Below are 25,643 nucleotides of genomic sequence, written 5' to 3' on the forward strand. Positions count from 1 at the left end.
TGGAAAGATCACCTATGTTTTTCTTTCAGAACAAATTAAACTGAATGCTGAATTCCCTTTGCACAGTTAGTGTTTGGTTTTGGTTGGTTTCTGGTTTTAATTTTATTTTTTATTTGATTGGGACTGTTTGAAGATTAAGACTTTCAACTTCTATTTTGAGTCATAATGTCTTTCAGCATGTATGCTGTCAATATCTGAGGAACCTATTTTTTAAGGAAAAGGAAGGATAGTACTTTCATGAGCAATTGTAATTATTGGGTTGTTTTTTCGTTTTTGTTGTTGGTGTTGTTGTTTTTTAGGTTTTTATCCCCCTTTATGTTAAACAAAGATCTGATCTAAATAGAGATTCATCTTGAAAATGATGTCTAAGGGCTTTGGATCAGGTCCTAATGTTACTTCATTCTACAGGATATGTTCCTTTGTTAGCATTTTCCAAGTATTACTTGTTTAAATATGGATTTTAGTTCCTTAAAGATGTTTATTTATCAAAAATCCAGCAGCCATACCTTAATACTCTTTCACTTTTGTGCGGTTTCTGGGGCACTCTCTGCTGCTCCTAGTTTATATTTTGAGCACAGGCATAGATGTGATGATCTGATGTCTTCTATGATCTCTGCTTTCTATTATTTAAATAATTTTTAATGCAGACATCAGCCTCAGTATTTTTTAAGTTGTGATCCCTGGTTAAACATTCAGACACTGAGAAAGGCTGTTTAAATATCCTAATACAGCATGCTAATCTGCTTATACTATTGTGTTCAATTCAGCTAAAGAATGATGCCTGCTGGACAGGATAGTATGTGGATAGTATTTGATGTGTTGAGCCTTAGAAAATACAGGAAAAGCATGTTTTCTTTCAAAAATGTGGGACAGTCAGTATTTTATTGGACAACTGACATCCTTCCAGGAAGTTTGGTTTTAGCAAGTGTTTGGAACTAGAATCCTTATTCGAGTCTATCAATTATTGGGGTTTTTTTTTCCACTTTTCCTTTCATTTAAAACTGCATCAGCGTTCAGGATTAAAAAAAAAAATCAGTTGCAAAATATATTTCATAGTGTTAAAATACAAAGTCAGAGCAAACACTGAAATAAGACTTCCCAGCGCGATGTTCTGCACCAGCACTTAAAGGATAGATCAATTTTTACAGTGTTCCATTTACAAAATTTTGTGTAGATGTTATGATTTCAAAGTCAAATGAGAAGTAGCTGATGGAGAATGACCTTGCTTTCCTTATTTTTGCCTTCTTCATCAGCTTACTGTATGATATTATCCATTATCTTTCTGAAGCAGAAATGCAGTGGGGGTGTTTTTAACCAATTCGTAGCTTTTCACTGGAAGCCACATTCAGTGCTATGGTTCAAATGGTTTCCATCAGTTAATTTCAATAGGTTATACTTCTGTGAAGTTGTAAAGTATTTTAAAGCTCTGGAATGTGTAACACCACCCTTAAAGTTTGGATTTGATAACAGAGGAAGTAGGAGCATTGCTTCTTGACTGCACTAGAGCACATAATCAAGGTGACATTTCTAATTACACTAATTTCAGTGTAAAATTGGGAGTTGATCTATTAGCTCAGCTTTCTTTATACAGTACCGTAACTTGTTCAGCCCATACATCATCTATCTCAGAGAATGGAAAAATATGATTAAAATTGTAAATTTGTTTCACTCTGTGAGGGCATGAATTAAAAGCACCCATGTTTTTATGTTGTAAGTAACCATTTTAGTACTGGCCAGGCATTTTGCTGCTGCAGTGGTGATTTGGCTTTATACTTAGGAAGAGAATTTGAGTTACAGTTTAAGGGGTTGCAGAGTGTGAGGGAGTCAGAATTTACCAACCAGTGGATGAATAAATTGGCTGTACTCATCAGAAACTTTTAGTCAAGAAAAGCTACATCCATAGAGTAGCAAGCAATGAACCAATTTCCAAATGAATGGCTCTACTGATAGAAGTTCTGCAGAGGTCTGTCTTGCTTCCGATGTAATACAGTAATACTGATAATGATGTGAATTACACAATGGAGAATATCCTTAATAAATTTGATCATGACATAAAGGTAGGACAGACTGTAGGTACCCTGAAGAACAGTACTAGGAGTTGAAATCCCCTTAATAAACAGGTAAAATGCACTGAAGTATGCAAGGTGCTATTATATATGGACAATAGCAGGCGGGATTAATCAACTGTAAAAATACAGATTGGAAAAGAACTGGCTCTGTAGCAAATTGTTTGTGAAAAATGAGTGATATTAAAGCACTTCAGATGCCCTGCATTTGGGGTGAGTTGGGCATGCTTCTGTGAGGTGTTTTTCTACTCTGGGACATTGCCTTGGGATAATGAGGGCAAAACTGAGGTAAACAGGAGTTTAATATAATAATGTTTTATGTTCACAGAAAAACATTTGCTGGTACACTCCTCCCTGCCCCCATGTCTCTTCAGAACTTTTGATATAAGCAACTAATTATCATGTCTGACCCTGTTGTTCTGCGTAGTATCAAGAGATTGGGAGAGGATAACTGTGCTTTTGACTTGGATGGCAAAGGTAAGAATTTTATTCTTCAGTCATCTCCTTATTTTATACAGCATGTAAAGTAGGTGGTAAGTGGCCTAGGTGGAGCAAATTGTCTACAGAATACAAGGCAAAGAGTCTGTGGAATAAGTATAGCATTGTGTGGTACCTGCTGTTACGCGCATGCTGCCTACAAAACAACTTTTCTGTAAAAACTGCATGTAACAATCCCTACTCATGGACAATGTACAAGTTATCAGCCTTTCAAGTTCATGGTATCTACATGGGTTTTTATACTCAGCACTTTGGTGTACAAGTAAAAGGCCATTACTTGGGGAATAAAAGAAAAAGTCCAATCTTCCATTATTTCTAGAACTGCTTTCAACAAACACATCTATCTGTAGTCATACTTCTGTCAGGCAGAATTCTTATGAGCCATTGCTATGCGAAGACCTGTATTCCTTCTCATCAGATCTCCTCTTCAATTTTTCCTTCACAAATAGCACTTTTTGATTTTTTGAGTCAAAGAGAAACATGAAATAAAATTGATAAATACTTTGAGTTCTGTTTGTATGACTTGAGAAAAGCCAGCAGAAGGGGGTGTTAAATATTTATGCTAAAGGTAAGGTACAAAGGAAAGCAAAACTGTGGCACATAATGGAAGATAAATTGCAATACAGTGCAATGTACATGCTCCTCGCGTAGAGTAAAAAGGTTTCACAAAAGAATTCCAGCACTCTGATATCACCAGATTCCAAAAAAACGTACACACTTTTTGTGTTTTCAAGTTCCCTGACAGCTATAGACTAATCCTTGGAGTATTTAAGCTTTTATTAAAACATTCTCCTAGGACCAAATGAAATGCTTCAGACCATGTGTGGAATAGCCTGTTTTCTAAACAATAATAATAATAGTAATAATAATAATAAGCAAAACTATATCAACATGTATTATTGGACATCATTGTTACTATTATTATTATGTTCAGTAGATTCAAAGGTCTGTTATTGTTAGGAACTTCAAATCTATTTTTCCAGATGGTAAGAAGATAGTGTAGGAAATTATTTTCCACATAGCTTGAATGTATCCTTAAAATTAAAACTGGCATGCTAGACTCTGCAGCTGATTTTAAAGTCTGCAGCATAGTGCCGCAACCTCAGCTCCATGACCTGTGAGAGAAACCAGTGTGAATGTTTTCTGAAAGACTGCTCTCTCCCCCAGTATATTGCTGTCCCTGCACACTGCTATGCATCCTGCTGGAATGAGCAGCCGTCTGTGTGCTGAATCAGTACAGATCTCTCTACTCTCCTGCTGTGTTTTGTTTTTAAAACTTCTCACTTAGGCTGCTAACTAAAGACAGTTTCAATGCATGGGGTTACTGTGGGCTCTAATATTGGTGGAGGAGTGAAAGAGAAAAGGGAGTGAACATCTTAAAGCAGTATGTCTTTCTACTTGTTGGTTTGAAAACTGTTTGTCCCTTCTAGCCACTTAGAACTCCCAGATTGCTCTGATTTATCTAGCTGGTTTGGGAGGTTGCTTTTGTCTGCTAGTTTGTCTTACCTATTTGTTGCTTTTACTTGTTAAGGGGTTTTGGCAAAAGACTTCCTGTTGGGACCAAAGCTGTTCCACTTTTCACAGTTAGGGTTTTTTTTTTTTTTTTTTTTTTTTTTTTGTTGGGGTTTTTTTTTTTTTTTTTTTGGTGTGTGTGTGTGGGGTGTGTTTTTGGTGTTTGGTTTTTTTTGGTTGTGGGGTTTTTTTTTTTGGTTCCCCCCACCCCCCACCCAGTGTGTTTAGTTTTTTTTTTATTTATTGTTTGTGTTTTGCTTTATTTTTCTTTTCTTTTTTTTTCTTTTTTTTTTTTTTTTGGTTTGTCAGATGAGTTTGCGTCTGGTCTCTCAGTTTCCTTGAGAATAGACTTGCTGGCATTCTGCTTGTTGATTTCATCTCAAGTGAGTTTTGTTTCAATAACATGTTTTGTACATATTAACAAGAATTAGCCCTCCACAGATCAACTCTTGACCACCACTACACTAGGAGTAGTAAAGAGCCAGCTTTAGCTGGGAGCCTTTAGAGAACAATTTTTCGTCACTTGAATCAAATATCAGGTTTCCCCAGGCTTAACTTTTACTGTGTTTTCACAATACCAGTAAAATCTCATTTTCTTGACAATGGTCTTCAGCGTTTCCTTGATTCTGTGCATTTTTCAAGCTGTAAAGTTTCTTCCCTAAATGCCTTAATTCCTCTTTCAAAATTTTCTGAGAATTCAAAGATTACTATAGCTCTTTTCTTTAGGGTTAATAAATTCTGTCAATTTCCCTACATTATTTTCTATAAAAATTATGTTCTGTCCTCTTTTTCTACTTTTTCAATTGTAGCAGTGTGAACTGTTACTCATCTCTTTCTTTCTTTCAAATTAAACATAGGTAACATCACTCCAGATTCTCCTCCTGCTTAAAAACTGCTGGCCTTCAGTTCTTCACACTCTTGAATAGCATTGATATACTCTTTTTCCTCCAAGTTCATAGATTAGGATTTCTTCACCTTTGGAGAATGCTTATTTTGCTCTCTAAATTGATATGACTCAGAAAGCTATTTCACCAGACTTGTTCTTCCCACTTTCTTGCCAGTAGCCAATTCCTTCATTTTTTGCAAAACACATTACCAGCCTGCAGAGGAAGCTTTCCCTAAACCTAAACTTTTCTGATAAACCCTGGAGAAACTTCCAGGAATGGTTACAAACCACTACAGTTGTTACCAGCTGCCAAACTTAAAAAAACTGAAATCAGATGTTTCTTTCTCCTTTGTAACCAGCTCTCTTCTAACATCAAGTGAATCTTTGTAACAACGATTTTACACATTAGAACCTTTGTGGAAAAGGTCTAGGATTCTTGGGGTACACGTGTGTCCTTATTGAAAGAATCTTTTCTTTTTACCTTCCCCTAATAGATAACAGAGCAGAATAAAACCAATAAAGTCATTGTTAGCTGAAGCCAAAGAAGGTTATCTTATTAACTCCCAAAAGGAGATGCAATGAGCTGTTCCCTCAGTCCCAGACTTGGACTGCTTCCATCTATCATGGTTGCCTTGGGATATGCAAAACCCTGAAGACAGTGGAAAAGCCTTCTTCCCTGGGGTAGGAAAATGATGTAGGCAAAATTCATGGTTGCCCACAAAATTTGTCTTTACACCCTCTGTGAACTGTGATGCAAAGTTCCTCTGTCTTTGCTCTGTGAGATGCCTTTGCCTGCTCAGTGTTGTCACTAGACCTGAAGAAAGGAAGGCACTGCTTAAAAAGCATACTGTGGTTCTTAACCTGATGCTGAGCTGCCAAACACATCATAAATGAGCAAGGTGCATATGCCCAGTGCCCTTAGATTATTCAAACTGTATTGTATACATAAAACTAGCTCTTTGTCCATTGCCATCTCAGGTGATGTATAGCAAATATTTTCTTCATTAGCCCTTATGATAGCACTTCTCTGGGGCCTCTGCCAACACAAACTGTGCTTCAGGTATGATGTGTTTAACAATATCTCTTGTAATGGAGCTGTTCTGGGGACTCAGGAGTTGACCTACAACATAATTATATTTTGTAGTATAATTCAATTTCTCTAAACTGTGGCTCTTTAGAGAGTGTCCAAAGAATAGACATCAGTGTGAGAAGTTCACTGTACCCTTCAGGGGAAGAGCTGCTTCTCTTTCACAGGATTTGCAATCTCTGTGTTGTTGGAAGGCAAGATAGAAGAGCAACCTCTCCTTCTGTCAGAGATCATGCATGGGCTGCCAGTAGAGTAGTATTCCTTGATGGAACGGTGTCCAAGAGAAATAGTTGAATACTAGGACTTTGCAATGAAAATGTGCTCTCTTTAGCAAATGTTCTGAACAATATATTTAGTGTAAACCATTTTGTCATCTGGGAGATTGAAAACTTGAAACTACTTCTTCAAGAGAAAGCAGGCATAAACTGGTGTAAAATTACCAAGGAATTTTTGGACCCATATCAATTTCTGCCCCTAGCTAGATCTGTCAGTGGAATAAGATGCTTATAACGCGGGAATGATCAGTCTTATCGGGCTCTGGGGTTTGTGTTTTGCATCTACAGAAGATTATGTACTTTAACAATAGTTATTAACTAGACTCTGCATTTATGTTCCCTAACAGGTAACAGCTTCAAGAAATCAGAGTAAGTCATGTACACAAACAGGACAATCAATATTTTGAGGAATATTCAAAGAAGTGAATGTCATTGAGTCAAATTGATGCATTTATAGAATGTATGGTATTTAACAAAAAGCTGTTCTCTAGGAGTTGAATTGTCTTGTTTGATACAACTGACAAAGGTAGACCAAACCAGACCAAGAAACCTTTAAAAATATATAAAATAATGGCAGAAAAATATGGCCTTTCTTCTGAAAATATTTTTGACATTCAGATTTATCTTTCTTTGGTTCTTTTAGCTTGAGAAATGAGGGGTTTTTTTTCAGAATTTTAATCAATCTTGATTAATTTCTCTTAAAGCTTTACTGTGAGGCTTTCAAATAAATGGAATTAACTCACCTCATCTGAGTTTAAATATTAAGATTTAAACATAGAATGCTGGATAGTTAAAAACTGAAAAGATTTAGAGACCTTGACCTTCAGCTATAATGTGAGATTTAGTTGGGGTTAAAAGCTTCCCTCTTCCTGGATCTTGGAGCAACTCTGGTAGCAGACTGGAAATCTGAATGGGTACTGTAATTTGTGTCAGCTTTTTCTGACACATTATACACAGTCTCAAAAGTATTCTTAAAATGATGATGCAAAAGCATCTCTTTAATTTTTGCCTTTGACAGGTTGACCACATCAGAAAGCATCAGCCCAATATTCAAGGTCTACCATGGTCCTTGCACATATCTTGAAATCCAAGTTCTCTTGAGCTTTCACATGTAATACATATATGGTCCTACCTACTACACATATGAAGTTTCCTTCAGGCTTTCTAGGATTTGGCTTCTAAAAAGCTGTTGACAAATAGAGCTCAAATTCATTTGTTTCATTAAAAAAAAATAAATCCAAAATAAAATCTCTACTCATTCAACACTGAATGTACACAGCTGATGATTATTTGCTATAGTATGAATAATGGTGCAACTAGTCCTTTAGATTTTAACTGATCATACAGAATAGCAATACATAATGTGAGCACTGAGAAAAGACACTATAGTAGGATGAGAGATTTTATAGCTATTATGGACATATGAACACACAGGCAATAGAAAAGGGAGTGGAAACGGGACATTTATCTGTCTTAGAGAAAGTATTAGCGCTTGACCTCAAAGCACCCACATAGCCACATTGCAGCAACAGTGTTTTGAGGATCTACTAATGAAAGAAAGCATAATCCTTCAGATCATTTTAACCTAGCCTCTGTTCTAGTTAATGTCTGAAATTTAAATGAATCATCAAATCACTGGTTCCAAATAAATCTGAAAGAAACAGCTTGTCTCCTAAAATTTTGGGCAAAATGTTTCAAATAAAATGGAATATTAGTGAAGCAACCAAGAGAATAAAAGAAATAATGTCATATCTTACCATTTTTGCTAGGAATTTCCATACATATGAAGAACCTTTTAAAGAGAAGAAAAGTGAAAAGTGAGTGAAGTTCAATTCTGTCTACTGTCTTTGCATGTAGAATGAAATATATACTAAGATTTTATAATTTTATGTTTTCTGTTCTTGAAGGTCATCAGAAAAGAAAGAAAACAATATTCGTGTTGGCTTCTTTCAGCTGGTAATCAAAGCAATGGCTATAAATATTTTATGTGTCTTGTGCTGCAGAAGAAGTGACAATAATCTATATGGAATAGCTGTGACTAAGCCAAACTTTAAAGGATTAAATCATTTGGCATGAAGTCCTGCCATTAAAGTCAATGGGAATTTAATAGAACCCTTTGTCATTTTGTCAGTTTGGTATTGATTATCAGTATTTGTGTCATAATTGAAAATTAAACATGTGATATTGAGATATGTAGATATGGGTAAAAAAGTTACGGTGCACAGCAGGGATTTAGGTGACCTTTGTTCATTCTTCTTTCTGCCAGAAATTTCCCATGTGATAATCTGGCAGATAATTTAGCTCCCTTGTAATAGCTCCATGCATATTAGAAGATCTTGTAGCTATAGAAACTTGTGAATGCACAATACTGTATGGTATGTCTAGCCTTTGATGGGTTTGGAATCCCATAGGGTGCATCTAAATTTTAAAATTAATGTAGTGGAGAGATGTCTAACACAGCAGCATGCAGCTAAGAGGTTTTATTGCTTCTGTTCTGCATGTAGTCTAGACAATTAGCCTGTAATGTGTCCAAACCAATATGATCCTGACTGTAGTACTGAGCTTGCAATCTATCTGGCTAAGATTCTCAGCTCTTAGTTGGGTGGAGAGAACAGTATGTCCACACAGAGAGCTCTGCCTGTCAAGCAGAGTGGTTTGAGTTCTGTTTGAATTCTGTAGCCTGTTTTGCACAGTTGTTTAGCTACTAAAATTCAGTTGGTAAGCACAGTATGTTTGCATCAGATATGATGACAGATAGATGTCACATATCTCTCTGCCTTTTCTCTGTGTTTATGGCTTTTTCTTTTTTTTTTTTTTAATCAAGGGAATTCCTAGAGTTCTTATAAGTAAGGTTTGCAAAACAGTGGTAGTGGTACGGTTTTCTTCTTTTATTGTAAGAAGACCTTTTAATTACTTCTCTTTTATGTTAACTGACTTTAACTGACTTGTTTTTCCCTTTATCTTGTCTCTGTCCTAATGTTTTCATATGTGCTCCAAATTCCCACCCTTTCTTCTCTTAGACACATTATAGCACCTACAGAACCTGGACAGGTTCATCAGCAGGCTATGATTCCTTTTTACACTCCTATTTCAAAACATACAGCATTTGATACTGATGTTCTATATGGACAGTTTAATGTATATATTTATGCATGACTTCAACCTGAGAATCAGACTTCACAAAATCACGGCAAAGGTAACTTAAGTTGCTTAGACACCAGCTGCACGTGTGCGTGCTCTTGGCCCATGGGAAATGTAAGGTAATAGGTCTTAGCTCAGTCCTTTTTTTAACTGCATGCTATGGCATATTTCTATACATTCTCACAGATTAAGAACAAGTGCACAATTGCCTGCCTAAGCCAATGCATTTTAGGATATTAACTGTGAGAACTTGCTCTGTGACTTTAGTTAGCTTTCTACCACAGTACCCTAGGCTTTTGAGAAATTAGCTAACTTTATTCAGTGGCTCTGTATAGTGCCCTGAGGCTTTTTCCTCTCTTCCCTCTTCCTCCACCCCCACAGAAAATCTGCAGAGCAGACCATATATATGAACTATAATTACTATTCTTAGTCTTTTAGCTAGTTTCTGGAATGATGATAATGTGGAATGATATTGGGCTATTAATGTTATATGATAATACATTCATTCACATGGGCAGGTTCTGCTGTCAGCTAAAAGGGAGCTCATAATTTATAATACTGTAATCACAGGTGCAATTAGACTAGATTGGAGAGAGAGATTTGTCTTCTTTCTGTATTGAAGATAATTCTGAAATTTAAAGACAATGATTTTGTATGTGATCCACCTGATTGATGATTTATACATCATTAAGACTGCCTCTCAGCAGAGACCATATTTTTTTCCCATCTCTTTAGTTTCGATTTTCCTCATCTACGGAAATCTTAATGATGGCTGTTGGTAGTTTCTGTGCTATTGTTCATGGAGCAGCCCAGCCAGCTGTGTTGCTTGTGTTTGGTGCAATGGCAGACACATTTATTGAATATGACATTGAAATGCAAGAACTTAAAGACCCAGGCAAGACATGTGTAAATAACACCATAGTCTGGATTAATGGTACTATTCATCAGAATGAAAAGAACACCACAATAAGATGTGGGTAAGTGGCAGATGTATTTATTTCCATTCCTTTGTTATTATAGCTTGTCAGAGACTGTACTGCTAGTGAAGGTCCAGTTCAGGCTTTAAACCTCACATAAGGCAGAAAATGGGCATAATTTGTTACAGAGCTGGAAATACTACCTGGAGGGAGAGAAGGCCAGATTGGGTCTTGGTCTTTCAGCTATAGATGTCAGCAAGGATATTCTTTGATGATTGTTCTGGTAACAGTTGCATCTGCTACACATCCGAGTTAATTAACCTGTTTTCTCTGATGACACTGTAAGTAATAATGACTTCTGGTCATTTTGGTTAAGACTTAAGTACCTATAGGTACCTGCTGATTTCCAAAAAAGTTAGGCAAACTTTAGTCATTGAAGAGAAATGAGCACTTCTAGGATGCAATTAATCTTAGTTTATGGGAGATGTCTAAGGAAGGTCAGATGAAATGCCCTGTAAGAGTGCCTGTTTCTTTCCATTAACAGTAATAAATGGAGTCTAGATGATTCATTCAGGTACAGATACCTGTCAAAGCCAAATCTGAATCCGTAACCTTTCCTAATGCTCATTTTTCAGGGCATCATTGCAAGAGCTTTCTAATCTCTGAGTGACATTTAATTAGATAATTAATTAGAATTAAAAGTTACTTGTCTAAAGGTCTCTGAAATTCTAAGCACATGGGAATTAGTTCACATTTGTAGATGTAGGTGACTTGGGCTAAATGATTTTGCTCCAGGCTGTCCAAGCCAGCCCTCTGAGATGGGACCAGCACACGGAACATAGGATTTGCTATAGACTTCTGTTCTTCTGAAGCAGCAGCTATGCACCAGGCAGTATACATTCGAAGAACCTATTAGAATGGTTTGGGTTGGAAGGGACCTAAAGGATCACCTAGTTCCAGCCCCCTTGCCATAGGCAGGGACCAGATTACTCAAAGACCTGTCCAACCTGGCCTTGAGGTTGGATGAGCAGCCACAGTTTCTTTGGGCAACCTGTTCCAGTGCCTCATCATTCTCACAGTGAAGAATTTCTTCCTTATATCTAAGCTAAATCTACCCTCTTTCAGTTTAAAGCATTTCCCCTTGTCCTATCCCTACATGCCCTGTTGGTTGCCACCAACCACCTCCTTATTTTCTATGTACATAGTTTCCAGGAAGATCTGCTCCATGACGTTAATTAAAGTATTAACAATTATACTGTGTATGTATCAGGCACATGAGTTGTTCCTGTGATTGTTTTTTGTGAGGGATCAGGTCAGGTCTATAGTGTCCCCTTTTGTCTTAAAATGTCAGCGTACCAAATTCAGGGTAAACAGAATAAAATTTGCTGTCTTACAGGGTGTTCTAAAAAAAATGTCTAAAAGCATAGTGAATAAAAACCTGAAATGCTTATTTCAAAGTAATGTAAATTCAATAGCAGCAACTCAATGCCTTTCACTGATATTAGGAGTAATTGAGTACTCCTACTTGAGCTAAAAGAAACTATCATTTCAGATTAGCAAGCTTATGGTAATACTCAAATTGACTTTAGTAGCTTTCATTTCTCCCCATAAAACACTGCTTAAACTGAGTGTTGTTAGTTGGTATAATGGCACAAAGTAAGCACATTCAATATGTAGTGAAATTTTTTGGGCAACTCTTACCTAAAGCACCCTCTCACCTGTGCTGTTTTGGAATATGCAGCCTGGTGGGGTTCCTCAGAGACTGCAAGGCTGCTCCAGGACGGTGGGGTTTCCTGGTACTTGCCAGTGCCCTACCCCTGTGCAACAGGCAGAGCAACAAAACACCCACTGCTAGACAGCAGTCTTAGTACTGGGAAACAATGTCTCAGCAAAACAAGCTGACTTTGCCAGCTTACGTGACTCTAACTCAAAGAAACCCCAGATTAGCAACCCCTGAAAAATGTAAAGCAATATTGCTAACTTTTTTTTTTCTTTCCCCTTCTATTTATTTATTTATTTATTTATTTATTTTCCCTTTCAGGCTGCTGGATATTGAACAAGAAATGACCAAGTTTGCAGGTTACTATGCAGGAATTGGTTGTGCCATACTTGTGTTAGGCTACCTTCAAGTCAGTATTTTGTTCCACATTTGGATTTGAAAGTTTAAATCACTAAATAATTATTTTCCTTTTAACTGCTTAGTCAGCTGCCAAATTGAGCAGAGCAAAAGCTTTTTGTTCATATTTGGTTAACTTTGGCATTCTGAGGCTTCCTTGGATTTGTGCATACATACCTTTGTATAAGGATATAATCAGTAAGATGAATGCATGCTGCTTCTTTCACACTGCAAGAAATACATGCTCAAGTGTGGTTACTATGGGATCCACATGCCCTCCCAATGTAGCTGAAAGGCATGCAGTTTCTCAGTAGGCATCTCAACTGTGTTGAGCCTTGTGTTTCTATTATAGAGATATTACAGAGTAAAATACTAGTGTAAAACTGGTGTTGAAGAATCACACCCTCATATTCTGTAGTAATGGTTCAGTCCTTATGACTGAGATGAGCTGCAAGCTTGGATGACTCCTGCACAACCAGATAGAGTCCACTGCTTTTGAAGTTTTTATAATTTCTAATATCACTTGCCATTCTCCCTCCTGAAAACTATCCCAGAGTTTTGCTGAAGCAGAATGGCTGCTATCTCTCTATTACTTGTAGCTGTAGATGGAAACATATTTGTCTGTATGGCATTCATGTGACAACACAATCGAACTTGCGTCTCCTCTCAGCCGATCAGAACTGAGACAAATGCTTGATCCAGAGGCTTCATAAGATTCTTGGATTCTTTAAAGACCAGAAGCATAAAACAACTGCCATGTCTGTGTAGCTTAGAATGTATTTTACCTGAATAGCAATTTTATGAATAGCCAAATTGCTCTTTCCAGTTTTAGCCAAATTGCTTTTTGTGCATTTGTGGGGAGCACAAAGAATTTATCAGCCACATTATGCTCTTCCCAGATCTGCTTGTGGGTGATGGCTGCAGCTCGTCAGATACAGAAAATCAGGAAAGCTTATTTCAGGAAAGTAATGCGAATGGATATAGGCTGGTTTGACTGTACATCTGTGGGAGAGCTGAACACCCGAATTTCTGAGTAAGTAATCTAGAAAAAGCATATGCTACAGAGAACATTTTGCACTTCCTTCCAAGCACAACAGAGTGCCAATAACTAGGCATTTGACAAACACCTCCTAATATAAAATATAGCTATGTTCCTGCAAGCAGGAACCAGGCTGATCATATCCCCCATCCTTGAAGTACCATAACTGTTAAGCCACAATTATTTCCCTGTTGTGCCTCGACTGTCAGTAAATGTGTGGGGTTTTGTTGGATTTTGAACTGGTTTATTTTTGCCAGCTTGTCCTATCCTTCCCTCCTCCTATGCCCAGTCTTTTCAGAGTGATCTATAATTTGGTTGCCAGTGCACAGTCCCCTGAGCCCAGAGACAAGAAGATGTGGATTTGAACCCTCTCTCACTTCCCAGAAAGGAAAAAAACATTACATTATGGCTACTCTTTGATTTTGTTGGAGAGATATATATACACACACACATATATATATATTTAGAGAGCCTTTCTTAATCTTCTGCTAAAGAAGGCATAAAAACCTGCCTTTAGAAATGGACTCAAGGTAAATGGAGAGACCTTCTTATCCTGGGTAAACGTTTAGCCCTGAGAGAAGTGGAATTTAAGGTTTGCTTCTTTTCCTAGTGGTTCCTGTTTATGCACTGAAGTTAGCTGTGACATGAATATGCTGACTCTAGATGGCTCCCTGTTCTCAATTGTGCCTGCATAATAGTAGTCACATTTGCAGATTTTTCTGTAGTTGAAGGGGAATTTATATGCCTTTGCTCACTGCCCATTGGTATCTATGACTTTCTGTGGTATTTTTTTTTAAGAATAAACACCAATTGTAAGTCACTGTAAAGAATTTCTCTGGCATAAAATAGGAACTGAGCATGTATTTAATAAATAACACTTTGTTCCCTGGTGTTTTGAACAACATTGTTCTGTGCCTAGAAAAAAGCTTCCTGGATAAAAAAACCCCTCACCATTTACCAGAAGAAATATAAACATGTTTTTCAACTGAACACTCTTACATTTTTTCAATAGAGGACTCTAATTTCACTTTATGTATCAATGAACTCACAATTTTACACTTTAAACCTCAACACCATTTGCTCCTATTTATTTCAGGAGTTCCCAGTTCTTCTAATCTCAAAGGTGGGGTAGTAGCCGGGAGTGGCAGGAATATAATGGCTTTTGCTTTAAGACATTGTGTTGGCAATGCATAAGAGAGAACAAATGAACTCTGCAGCTGCCTAGAGGTCAAATGATGTTGACCTCTGCTCTACTGTCCCCCTTAGGATAGAGTTGTCATGTTTTCCCATTGCCTCCAGTGATAAAGTAGCCCTCCTCAGTTTTCCTACTCTTGCTCTCATTTAAAGTATAAACTATCTGATAGAGTGCAGAGAGGAACCAGGAGGTGGTGGAAAGTGGAACTAGAAGGGAGTTACAGCCCTCCTCCCTTTCCCACCCTGTTAGCAGGGGCAGTACAGTACATTCTCAGTGCCCCATGATGGGAGGAATGCCACATCAGCTGCACTGTTTTTCCACTGTCAGGCAGCTGTATCCTATTGGGATGTGTCTGCCCCCTCCTTCAAATCAATTGGGGCACAATAGTAAGAACCAGCTAGTGAATGAGTCTGCTGGCAGGCCAACTTTACCTGCGAAAACAGTATCTTCTCTGCTGTATTCTGTGCATAAAATCCTTCTGCCTTTGCAAAAGCACCAGGTTTTCTCTCTGTAGCTCAGGGTCTTTGGAAGGGATGATGGTGGAAAGAACAGAGGTGACAAATGACCCTCTTCAAGGGAAAGCAACTAACTCAAATGTGTCCAAGACCTGCAACACAAGCAAAAGATATACTCACCAATCTTGTGGTGTTTTCTTTTCTTGTTTTGTTTTTTTAGTGATGTAAACAAAATCAATGAGGCTATTGCTGACCAAGTAGCAATCTTTATCCAGCGCTTAACCACCTTTGTGTGTGGATTCCTATTGGGATTTGTCAGTGGCTGGAAACTGACCTTGGTTATCATCGCAGTCAGCCCTTTGCTTGGGGTTGGAGCAGCTGTCTATGGCTTGGTAAGTGGATTGTGAAAAGTCTGTGTTGAGGTATGAGGAGCAAGGAAGGTCATGCCATAAAGCTAGGAGGATTGGTGGAAGAGAAGGCTATTACACCCTTTTAAAGTCAAGAGGGGTAGATTACGGTCACAGCAGCACCCAGGGGGCACGGGAGCGGGGAGGCAGCACCTTATCACTGTCTGCCAAAACCCCCTCCTACTTTGCTTATTCTGAATCCTATAATAATATATCCTGCTTCTAAGATGGGAATGTAAGCATACATTCTTTTGCATCCTGTGGATGGATATTACAGTTGCCGAGATCAGAACCTGGCCTACACCTTCTTTTACTACACACCTATTTTAGAAGGTTACTAGACATTGAGCTTGATTTCTCTGTGTAGTTAGTGGCTTTTAGAGATGATCAAGTTTCAGAGCTATAAAATAGTTGAAAACAACTGCTCAGACTTCCCTCGGCCTGTCCCTGCTCCAGGCAGCTGCTGCATCCTTTCCCTGTTGTTCTTGTTCTGCTCTGCCGTCCGTTCCCTATAAACTTCATGTCACTGTGCAGAGGAAACGCAGTGAAGAGGGAAACAGCAGGGTCCTCTGTCCTCTCACCTATTCTTCCACATCCATAAGGGCTGGGCAGTTCCTGCTTCTTCTCTGCACTCTTTCACACTCTGTTCTTTTATTGAGTTCAGCCCTTTGGCTATGCCACTTCTTCTATGTCAGGAACATTTTGCTATCAAACCTGTAATGTAACTGACTAATTTCTCGTCTTCCTGCTTTCCTTTAGCACCTTGTGCTGGCTGCTAGCTGATGACATGAATAATGAGTCAGTGTGAAGGGGGAGAGCAGAATCCTGGCAGGAAATAAAATAAACCCTCGAATGTCTCTTTCCTTCATTTTCAGTTTTTTTCTGAGCACATTTTCCCCCTTTCCATTATTTCTCTGTCCCCATCTCTTTCCTTTCACATTCCGACTGTTGTTTCCTGCTTATGAGCCTTTCCAGCCCAAGTCTTTGCTTTTTACAGTAAAGAAAACAGACCCAAGACCAATCTAGCCTGATTTTCTGTCTCCAAAAGTGGCTAACAGATGCCTGGGATAGGGTATTTGAAGACAGAAAGCAAATGTCACTTTACATTTTCTAGTGATATGTCATTCCCAGGCCAACGTAGTATCTTTGTGTAGAATTGTACAGGACTACGTGTCGTTCCACTAATTTGAGCTTAAGAAGCTTTCGGCATCCAGCGCTCTCTGTAGGGACCTGTATGCTGTCAGCCCAAGAAACAAAGCACAGTGGTGGACAACACCTGTTTCCACCTTCCCACACCACTACCATTACCTCTTATTCCTGAAGCTGGGCTCTGTCACTGGCTGAAGGGCTGCTCTTGCTACTTAAGCTCCCCTTCCTTCCACCATGCACAAACCCACAGTCTGCAGTCCTCTTAAGCAAAGAGGGAGAGAAGAAAGGAAAGCATTTGTTGCCAGATGCTCTTTCTAGCTACATGGAGCAAAGTTGTTGGCCAAGAGGATAACTGTTCTGCAGAACATATGCTACAGTGGTTGTTCTGCTGACAGACAGGGTACACCACAAAGTGACCACACACTAGCTGTATAATATGCAGAGTTTATTAAATAAGCACACAAAAGCCAGTAAGCACACTAAAAGCAAGCACACTAATGTGAATTAGGTAAATATGTCTCTACATATATACTGAATAAGTATAATAAGGCAAATCAGAGATATAGGTATATTAGTAAAGTGCCAAAGAAAGTTAGCAATGCATTAGATCATTACTGTATAGAGAGAATAGAGATTAATTAAGAAGAAATACATCACCAATTACCACTGAATCATAATCCAGGCCCACACTTCCAGCTGAGAAACCCCGCTGCAGCCGATGCCAGGAGTCTCAGGTAATTGAGAACATTCCTATGTGGTGCATCCACGCATAGGTGAGGTTACTCTCATGGCCACAAGAGGGTCCCACTTTTATACTCTTATCAAAACAACTGGCTTTATGCCAGATCTCTAATCGGTTACTCGTGGGACTGTGCAGTTTCTCATGATCTCAGTGGTCCACTCTGAGAGTGTTAGCCAGGCGCCCCAGTGCGGCAAAGTATGAAGGTCATAGAACACGTGCACATATATGATTTCCTGCATCTTTCTGACAGTCATGATGAACACAAACATATACACTCTGCTGAATACACTGTGGCAAACAACATCCTTTGTTATGGCTCTCAGTCATGAGAGGGAATCAACTCCCAGCTAGGTTCTAATCCATTACAGAGGTATACACCCTAAACAAGAAGAGAGAAGTCTTCTAGTATGCAGCATGCCTAATAAAAGCCTGCTTGGAGTGGAGGAGGTGACCTCAAGCAGAGCAGACAGCACAGTGTTACAGCCAGTACTGCTTAACACTGTTCTTGTCTGTATCTACAGTTCAGGTGTAACCAGTATTTCTTATGCTTTTGTAGGCTGTGGCAAAACTAACAGGCCGAGAATTAAAGGCTTATGCAAAAGCTGGAGCTGTGGCTGATGAAGTGCTCTCATCCATCAGAACAGTGGCTGCTTTTGGCGGGGAGAAGAGAGAAGTTGAAAGGTTTGTTTGGATAAATTGTAAAGTCTCTGATTTCTTTTTCCTGTAGTAACCTAACACTGTAATGCTCTACAGCGTCATTGCAATTAATCTCTAAGTTGTACAATGGTGACTATCTGTTAATTTTCAGCATTGTATTCATGTTACAGAAATGTAGGTTACAAATAACACTGTATGCACAACCAGTTTCATAATTCAGTCAATCAGTGAAATACAACATCAGCAATACTATCTTCAAGTCATTCACTCTTGTAGGAATGTACTGTAAAGTTTTCCCCTAAATGTTGTGTGATATATCACTTTTGCAGCACCACATCTGAAAACTCTGGGTATTTTCAAGCTAAGTAAGAGAATTAGTTCCAGCAAGACATAATGAATTGATGATGTTAAACTGCAAATTTCTTTTAAATTCATTTAAAACATAACACGACTGTAGGACATGCTCTGAAGCATTGGCAATATTCTTGAATCCTCTGTCACTCTGATAAAACCTCGAACCCTGTGGCAAAGTATCTGCAGTGAGAGTGGGTTTTCATGTGCCTATTGCACTAGATCATACAAGAGTTTCATGATCTGGGAGCATTTCTGGTTTCACCAGTGGTCTCTCACTTCAGAGTAAGAGGTACAAGCCTTATGTACACCCTCTGTTAACTGTAGTGTAGCCAGTAATTGGAGAGGACTCATTTTGTTGGTCTTTGCTGATTTTGAATTTTCAATCAAATTAATTTCATCCTCTTTCATTTTTTTTTCCTTCAGATATGATAAGAATCTGGTGTTTGCTCAGCACTGGGGAATTCGAAAAGGAATAATAATGGGATTATTCACTGGTTACATGTGGCTTATAATTTTTCTGAGTTATGCATTAGCTTTTTGGTATGGCTCTAAACTTGTCCTTGAAGAAGAAGAGTATTCACCTGGCACTCTTCTGCAGGTACCCATTTTAGCTAGATGCAGCTTTTCTGGACTTTCTTAAAACATGAATTCTGGGATACATTTTTGTAGTGTTCTAGTATCTAGTGGCTCAATGTTAACACTCAGTGTGGTTTTTCTTCAGTATATGTGTTAAAGTATATGAAAGAATTGTGTGAGATTAAAAAAAACCCTAATTAATGTTTATTTTAAAGATTTGAAATGCTGCCTACTGCAGTGATCATAATTCTTTTGTTTGAGAGCCTTCTACACAATTAACAGAACCCTTAAACTAGCTTTACCATTCTGTGGGTAAGCATGTGGCTTCTGGGATATTGGCTTCTCTGAAGAACTTAATCTTTATGATGAAAAACCCCATTGCGGTGAAGAGAAGCCTAATCAAAGAAAAGTTTTATCACATCTAAACTCTATCTCATGAACAGCTTCTGTTCCTTTGAATCACCATTTTCTGTTGCTAATTGCCCACCCAGCTCTATAGATGATAAAGAACATTTAAACATATATGCTGATTAAAACACACAGGGCTGTGGCTCCTGCAGTGTATACAAAAAATTTACTCACCTCTACAGCGTTCATGCATCCACTTTTGCACAGTTGATGCTTTAGACACTGATGACCTAAATGCAATAAAACCAGCATCTGCTGGTATTTTGGTAATTTGCTTTAAGCCAGGACTGCCCAAATGGCAATCTCCAGTGCAGACACAGAGTAAATTTTTCCCGAAACTTGATAAATCCTGGGTGTTCTGATGAGACATCTCTTTCTGCTCCTTCTCTGCCTACTGCACACCATGAGAGCTCCCAAGCACCAGCAGCATGCAGTGCAAAGCTTCCTGCTAAATAGAGCTTGGTAAATTACTCTGAGAACATTGTAAAATTGAGTCATTCTGTTCAAGGAGGATGTTCCTTACTGGAAATCACTTGCAACTGCTCTTGACATCAGTAGTTGATAGAAGTTAATGCAGTGAAAAACAAAGTGAGCAATTTTCTTGCCTTACCCATGATAACTATAGTTCAGTGCTTCCAAATGACAAGTGGCAAATAGTGGGGAGCTACCCTGTAGCTGAAAAATTTGAGCTCTCAATGGAGAGACTCTCCCTTATGCTTCCACTCCTCTTTCAGTTTCCAGTCATCTTTCTTGTGCTTCATGTTTTCTACCATGTACTCCTAGTCCGGCAGGGGAGAGGAAGGGAGGATTTGTAGATAAAAAGCATTTAAATACACTTTTCTTGGTTTCTGAAAAACTGTAATGTTTTTCGTTACATGATCAGCCATACTGAACTGAGATACACTAAACATTGCTCTTCCCTTCTTCTATCAGACATACAGAACCTGCTCTCTCTTAATGTTTGCGATTGATTGACATACATATAACCTACTTACTTGTGGAGCTCTTTCATATAAGAAAATTAGATTGTAGTAAAGCTGAGTGTGAGCTTACAGCATGATCTATACATCACAGTATAGATGTTTGCAGTACACAGTATGTATACAGTAGTTTCTTCCACTTTAGCCATGGGATTATTCTCAGTAAACATCACCAGGGTGCAAAGGAGAACTGAGTCCCATGTACTTTCCATTCTTTCTTAACAGTAGCATTTCCTTATACACTTTGCCCATTTATCCTGACTACTATTTGTGTTGTATTCAAAAGGCTAGCTGAGACCAAATATATATATTTGTATGCATATAAAATATTTGTAAAAGTAGTATTTATTCTCTTTTATGGCAGCGGCCATCTGTGCCTTCACCTTTCTTTCTACATAACCTAACAGCATCCTTGTACTTTTCATGGGGTGACAACCCCTTCTTCCACAGGTGATAAATTCTTTTTTTCCCTGAGTTCAAGCAGTATCTCCCTGTTCACCCAGGCTGGTCTCTTCCCTGCTAGTTTGATTTTCAGCACACAGGGACTGCCTGCTCCTGCACCTTAAGGATTTCATTGTTGAAGGGTGTCTAGCCTTTCTGGACCCCTTTCTCCTTCAGTAATGTTTCCAAGGAATTCTGCCAATCAGTATCCCAAACAGGCCAAAGGAAGTCTAAGGTGAAGCTTTTGCTGACCTTCTTCCTGACTTCAGCAAGGGTTGAAAATTCAGTCATTTTGTGATTGCTTTGCCCAGAACAGCCTCCAACAAAGGCTGTAACACAGTGGTTTAGGCTTATTTATTTTTTGAATTGTTGTAGCTTCCCATCTGCTTATTGGTAAAAGACATGCCCAAAATAATCTACTTGCCACTGATGATCAGTTCCAGCCCTTGCTTCAAGCCACAGACACCCAACCAAATTGAGGTGCTTTAAAAATACATCAGTGGCACTTCAGTAAATATTTGGGTGCACACATTTTTAGGACAGAGCAAATATGAGCTAAGTTGATTTACTTCAGCCTGGAAGCAAAGTTGTAAAAGAGTGAAAATCCCTCCTAAGATGCATTTGTTTGCTTTCTTGTGGGCTAATTATGCTCATATAGTGAATCAGTGCAGCTGAGCTGATCCACAAGAAGCCATTAAGCCGTTTAGTTTGATTTGCCTCTCTAAGATCTAAACTGTAATAAAAATGTGATGTCATATTTTGTTAATTTCTTTTTGCACTTCTTCAGGTTTTCTTTGGTGTTTTAGTAGGAGCTTTAAATCTTGGTCAGGCATCTCCCTGTCTGGAAGCCTTTGCCACTGGCCGTGGGGCTGCAGTAAACATTTTTGAAACAATAGATAAAGTAAGTAATGCATTTCTAAAATGTGTCACTTTGTAATAGAAAAAATAATTAAATAAGCCTCAAGCAGTAGTAGTTTTATGTACTGTGTAAATGAGGAAAAATTAGTGCAATTAAAGAAAAATTGACTGCAATGGACAGGTCTAACAGCATGCACATGGGCTCAAGACGGTTGAAAACCGATTCCTTAGTGTTTCTGAATAATGAAGTTTTACCTCAGCTACTACAGTTCCTTACTCCCATATCTCCTTATATACAATTACTGATCAGTGCTGGCCCATGGGAAGTGTACAGGCAGGCAGTGATAGACACCTTGCAGCCAAACTTGCAGCAGACATCTAACCCCCAGTCTCTAGATGGCATCAAAAGATGTAACTCTACTGGCATTAGCGGCAAAGGTGGCCTCTGTCACCTCTCCAAGAGTTACTCAGGGTTAAAATGGGACCAAAGAAACACAGGTACTGGTCACGAAGCAGCCATAAATGTTAACTACAATTTTATCCAGACAGATATTTGAAATAAGGTTGTATGAGAAAGTCTGAGAACCACTGGCATTTATTGATGATTCCTTTTTTATCCGTATAAATTTAGCGGTTGGCAGAATACCACTGATTTGTTAGCAGTATGTAGTATCCCTGGTCATTGGCAAGCTTTATATTGTGCTAAAGGCTCTGTAAACACATTAAAATGCTGCTTGTCTTTTACAGAGCACATAAGGATATATAAAGAAGGCTAGAGGGGCTGTGATAACGCTAATGAGCTTTTTAGTAACCCATCAGTGTTTTGTAGTAATGCTAACACATGGATTACAAATGTACTTCATGAGTTAAAGCTCTAAGATAAAAAGAGATTAATAAGGGAAGTGGGTTTTAGGGAAAAAATTAAAAAGCACGAAGAGTTGCAACAGTTAGAATTAATCACAAAATTCAAGATAAGGCTGAGTCAGGTAACCTTAAAGTAAAAAAGGCAAATTAAAGTGAGATTTTATCTGTCTAGAGAAAGGGTGACAAAAGTAGATCCATCTGCTTGCTGCATTTGTAGATTTGTGATTAGACAGTACAAGCACAGCTCTGCCCTGATACAGGTTTTTTTTTTTTTTCTGGCACTACACTCAGTACTACACTGTACTGAGGTTCTCATTTGCAGAATCAGTGAAACTTTCTTCATAGCTTAGTCTATGAATTTAAGTAAGATATATTCCTAAAGACGAACCAGTCTTCTAGCTGCTCTTAGCATCTTAGAATATACACATTTCTTGTATTAAAATTCCCTTCAATCTGATAGGCTACATAAAACTCATGCATATTTCAGTTATTAAATATTGGTGTTGCTGTAGTTTTAGCTCATTCTCTATATTTTGTGCTTCAGAAATCTATCCTCAGAAAATTTTATTTCTTTGGGAATCCTCAAATTTCTCTTGGTTCTCTGCTCATGTCTAGCAGTCTACCATAATCAAGGACTAGCCAAAAGTATATGAGAGCCAAAGCCGTAATGGGAAAACATCAAATCAGGATTCCAGCTCTTACGATTGCATGTGCAAGGATGGATGTTTCAAATGCAAAGTGGTGAAGCATGCAGATTTGCAGCAGTGAACTGGTTGTTCAGTGCCATAGGAGAATGTGTGTATGAGCAAAGTAGTGCCATTTTACTCCTGAGGAGACAGTTAAATTAGCTTACTCAAAATGCCTCACTCAAGTCTTTTGTTCCAGCAAAAACTAGCTGAGTGGCTGACTCTGGTAATTGCAGTAAGCTTAAAATGATAGAGGGCTGTCCTGGGTTCAGCTCTATCAGTCATTTTTCTCTTTATTAGTAGCTGATGACAAGGGTGCATTCTTCTTCCGACATTACCCCCTAGTGAAAACTCCCCCATCACTTTGACTTTCAATTTCATGTCCATTGCCTGCTAGCCCTGCGGCAGATCCTGCTGTTGCCCAGTGCAGTCAGTTGCTGTTAAAACAGAAGTGCCATGGCTTTGTATGGTATTGGGAGTATTTTTCTACTGCAGCAGTGCTGGCTGTTTAACAACAAATAACACAACAAATTCTATCCTAGAAACCTGCCATTGACTGCATGTCAGAAGATGGCTACAAGCTGGATAAAGTACGGGGTGAAATCGAATTTCATAATGTAACGTTCCATTATCCCTCCAGACCAGACATAAAGGTAATTATTCATCACCCTCCTGTGCACACAATTACTGTGAACAAAATATCCCAGTTCATCAGTTCAGATTTTCAGTAGAATTTGTTTCCCAGAAGCTCAGCTCCTGTGTTTAAAAGTAGACTAAATAATCTTTCCATTAAAGGGTTCTTCTATTTACCATTGTGCTTATTTTACCGTTCTGACATAGAATCATAGAATAGTTAGGGTTGGAAAGGACCTTAAGTTCATCAAGTTCCAACCCCCCTGCCATGGGCAGGGACACCTTGCTCTAAACCATATTACCCAAGGCCTCGTCCAACCTGGCCTTGAACACTGCCAGGGATGGAGCATTCACAGCCTCCCTGGACAACCTATTCCAGTGCCTCACTACCCTAACAGGAAAGAATTTCCTCCTTATATCCAATCTAAACTTCCCCTGTCTAAGTTTTAACCCATTACCCCTTGTCCTGTCACTACAGTCCCTAATGAAGAGTCCCTCCCCAGCATCCCTATATGCCCCCTTCAGATACTGGAAGGCTGCTATGAGGTCTCCACGCAGCCTTCTCTTCTCCAGGCTGAACAGCCCCAACTTTCTCAGCCGATCTTCATACAGGAGGTGCTCCAGTCACCTGATCATTCTTGTGGCCCTCCTCTGGACTTGTTCCAACAGATCCATGTCCTTTTTATGTTGAGCACACCAGAACTGCACACAATACTCCAAGTGAGGTCTCACGAGAGCAGAATAAAGGGGCAGGATCACCTCCTTCAACCTGCTGGTCACGCTCCTTTTGATGCAGCCCAGGATACGGTTGGCTTTCTGGGCTGCAAGCGCACACTGCTGGCTCATGTTCATTTTCTCATCGACCAGCACCCCCAAGTCCTTCTCCGCAGGGCTGCTCTGAATCTCTTCTCTGCCCAGCCTGTAGCTGTGTCTGGGATTGCTCCGACCAAGGTGTAGGACCTTGCACTTGGCATGGTTAAACTTCATGAGGTTGGTATCAGCCCACCTCACAAGCGTGTCAAGGTCCCTCTGGATGGCATTCCTTCCCTCCAGCGTATCAACCGAACCACACAACTTGGTGTCATGGGCAAACTTGCTGAGGGCGCACTCAATCCCACTGTCCATGTCAGCGACAAAGACGTTAAACAAGACCGGTCCCAACACCGATCCTTGAGGGACACCACTCATTACTGGTCTCCAGCCGGACATTGAGCCATTGACCACAACTCTTTGTGTGTGGCCATCCAGCCAGTTCTTTATCCACCAAGTGGTCCATTGATCAAATTGATGTCTCTCCAATTTAGAGACAAGAATGTTGTGTGGGACAGTGTCGAACGCTTTACACAAATCCAGGTAGATGACATCAAGTGCTCTACCGCTGTCCATCAGTTCTGTAGCCCCATCATAGAAGGCCACCAAATTGGTCAGGCAGGACATATTCATTGCCATATATATTCCTTGCTGCTGAACATAAACTCATAGTAATTTCATTCAAATTGACCTGCATACAGCTTCTCTTGACAGTCAATTATGTACTTGTATCAATATTTGCTAGAGTAGGACACAATGTAATAAGATGAATGGTGCAAGGAGGCTTTGTAACTTCCATTCCTGGGGATGCACCATGTGATCCATTAAAGTCTAGGAAAAGATACAGGAGCACTGGCTGTATAACCCACTATTTCCCTACTACTGTGTTTG

General features: G+C 39.0%; 1 protein-coding gene across 6 annotated transcripts in view; it reads left to right on the plus strand.

Moving 5' to 3' along the window:
- The first annotated feature begins 2,353 nt into the window (after window positions 1-2,353).
- The window catches only part of ABCB11 (ATP binding cassette subfamily B member 11), a 45,418-nt gene continuing 22,128 nt past the window's right edge, over window positions 2,354-25,643 (plus strand). The window contains exons 1-12 of one of the 6 annotated variants that reach the window (XM_061343160.1): window positions 2,354-2,543; window positions 6,672-6,693; window positions 8,094-8,141; window positions 8,232-8,280; window positions 10,201-10,442; window positions 12,424-12,511; window positions 13,398-13,531; window positions 15,408-15,579; window positions 18,042-18,166; window positions 18,920-19,094; window positions 21,689-21,802; window positions 23,852-23,962. In XM_061343160.1, coding sequence (XP_061199144.1) covers window positions 2,468-2,543; window positions 6,672-6,693; window positions 8,094-8,141; window positions 8,232-8,280; window positions 10,201-10,442; window positions 12,424-12,511; window positions 13,398-13,531; window positions 15,408-15,579; window positions 18,042-18,166; window positions 18,920-19,094; window positions 21,689-21,802; window positions 23,852-23,962 — 1,356 coding nt within the window. In that variant the 5' untranslated portion in view covers window positions 2,354-2,467. Of the gene's footprint in view, window positions 2,544-6,671; window positions 6,694-8,093; window positions 8,142-8,231; window positions 8,281-9,355; window positions 9,521-10,200; window positions 10,443-12,423; window positions 12,512-13,397; window positions 13,532-15,407; window positions 15,580-18,041; window positions 18,167-18,919; window positions 19,095-21,688; window positions 21,803-23,851; window positions 23,963-25,643 lie in introns of those variants that run through there. The other 5 variants (XM_061343152.1, XM_061343136.1, XM_061343122.1 and 2 more) reach the window with 5 other exon arrangements.

The sequence above is a fragment of the Neopsephotus bourkii genome, unplaced genomic scaffold (assembly GCF_033783945.1).
Source record: "Neopsephotus bourkii isolate Nb327-2 ecotype Australia unplaced genomic scaffold, CSIRO-AGI_Nbou_v1 NB_196, whole genome shotgun sequence".
NCBI lineage: Eukaryota > Metazoa > Chordata > Aves > Psittaciformes > Psittacidae > Neopsephotus > Neopsephotus bourkii.